The sequence below is a fragment of the Lacerta agilis genome, chromosome 16 (genome assembly GCF_009819535.1).
Source record: "Lacerta agilis isolate rLacAgi1 chromosome 16, rLacAgi1.pri, whole genome shotgun sequence".
NCBI classification, from domain to species: Eukaryota; Metazoa; Chordata; class Lepidosauria; order Squamata; family Lacertidae; genus Lacerta; species Lacerta agilis.
Genome location: NC_046327.1, coordinates 20,259,100 through 20,261,461, shown reverse-complemented (window position 1 = coordinate 20,261,461; position 2,362 = coordinate 20,259,100). Strand labels below are relative to the sequence as shown.

The window sequence follows — 2,362 nt, the reverse complement described above, 5'->3', positions numbered from 1 at the left end:
TGTGGTGGTGAAATAACAATGACAACATGGCAAAACAATAGACAATCTGTTGCCAATTAATGGTTCCCCCCCCATCATCTGTCTTATTTTACTTATGGGGGGATAGTGTTGTGGCTTGCTGCTTGGGGGCTTCCCACAGGTTCATCACTGTGAAAACAAGATGCTGGCCTATACTAGCAGGCTTTACTTATGTTTCTTGTATTGAGATTTGTCCACGGGATTTCTTTTAGCAAAACTAAAGATTGCCATTGAATGCATCTTGTCATCTCATCTGAACAGCACCCTCCCCAGCTGACTCTGCTTCTAGCCACCTCCCACCCCCACCCCAAAAAGTGGTTTCTCTCTCATTTCCACTCCCTTGCCCACAACACCTCCTGTTCTCCCATCTGGGTTTTATTGCAGTCGCTACTTGAAGAGCATCAAGGATGTCGCTGTGCCTGGAAATGGCTCAGTGGGGCAAATGTCTGCTGAAATGCTCCTTTATTCCAGTAAACTCCCATCTCCTCCTCCTCACATTGCTGTTCTCATCAGGTAAGTGACATATTATGACTGCCCTCACGTAAAACGGCGACCTTCCAGTGAATCTGAACTAGGATTTGTTTTTAACTCCAATTGGAAAGATAGGACCCACTTTTGTTTTTGGTGTCCGTCAATAGTTTTTACCAGAGCCGAAAATGGTACTGTCAAAATATTATTTGTTCATGTATGCTGCTTTTTATTATTGTCTGGGGCCAAGGAGGTCTAGAAACACTGTTTTCGAAGTTGCAACATCTCCCTTCAATTGCAAGCCATCCGATTCAATTCTCATCTCTTTTACTTGTATCTTCGTTTTCTTTTCACTCTTATAGGTAGCGCCATTCAGCAGACTTCAGATACGATTGTCAGGGGAAATGAGGAGGTTCTGCTGAGTTGTTTCCAACAGAAAACCGCTTTTAGCTACATGTACTGGTATAAGCAAGAAAGGAAGAAGGGTTCGCAGCTCCAGCTGGTGGCTTTTTCGGCAGAAGGTTCCAGAGGAAGGGATACCATTCAGAAAGAATTTGAAGGCCGCTTTGAGAGCCGTGGAATGAATGGGTATGTCTTCAATCTGACCTTGAAAGACTCAGAGCCGAGCGACACAGGCACCTACTTCTGCGCCAAGCAAGATTACACAGTGAACCAACTGCACAGGAAACCAGACACAAACCCCTTCAACGGGGAATATACATGAACATGATAATGGCTGTTACACGGGGACAGACTCCCATGAGTCTAGCTGGGATTTATCTTTCGGGTGGGGGGGAGGACCACCCACCTGTCATCACCCTATGTTATTGTGGGGCATAGGAATTCATTCACACACACCCAAAAAATAGTCCTGTCCCCCACATGGTCTGAGGGATAGTGGACCGACCCATGGCTGAAAAAGGTTGCTGACCACTGGTTTAACCGAATATAGCCTGGCAGGTTTGTGTTCATTCAGAGGCAAAGGCATTTCCTTCAGGTGAACAAGCGCAACCCAACAATTTGCTTGTTTGCCTAGAAAGCACAGGTCCAAGGGTTTTTCATTTTGTATCACTGCTTTTGCCGGTGAACTGTCTTATTTACTGCTGAACCGGAGCAAACATCAATCAAGGTTTCCATGAAATGGGTTTCTCTAACCACCCCTGGTGAGGTGGGAACAGCTATGGGTTATTCTCCTCTGGCACCAAAAATATTTGGGGCCTTTTCCTGCTTCATAGCCATGACAGTCTACATTCCCTGTATATTCCCTGCTTAAGGGATTTGTGTTCGGTTTCCTATACAGTCGCCTCACTGTGTCAACTTGGCTTTCTTCAAAGAATACCAATTTGCTCCAGGGCTCACAAAGTGGACTCAGAATTCCTTCTCAATGGGAGAACTTCTTCCAGAACTTTATACCTGGGGAGTTGGACTGGGACGTGGGGGATCAGGGAGGATTTGATTGAAATCATGATTTAAATCACTAGTCAGTAAGACTTGATTTAAATCTCTTTCTTTCTTTCTTTCTTTCTTTCTTTCTTTCTTTCTTTTACAGAAATACTCATTCTTGCTGGTATAATCTTAATATTTACAACCAGATGAAGGTTTCGTTTTTGGAATAATAAATTTTCAGAGTAGTTTTTACGGTTATATCAAAAATTACTGATTTGGTTATACTATTAGAAATACACAGATAATTATGAAATTATGGAATTTCTGCTGTACTTCATTGGAAGGAGAAAAATAACCATGTCCTTAATAACAATTGAAACAATTTATTTAACTAAAACAGTAACATAACAGCATATGTATCCATGTTTGTTAACTGAGGCGGTTAAACAATGGGGGCGGCGGGGACGTAGACTGAGTTTTAGCACACATG

The 2,362-nt window shown here is 42.9% G+C and overlaps 1 gene segment (V, D, J or C); it reads left to right on the top strand.

Annotated features, from left to right (window-relative positions):
• The first annotated feature begins 414 nt into the window (after positions 1-414).
• Positions 415-1,210, top strand: LOC117061126. The segment is given in 2 exon segments: positions 415-531; positions 849-1,210. Coding segments are annotated over 2 exon segments (468 nt in total).
• Positions 1,211-2,362: the final 1,152 nt, after the last annotated feature.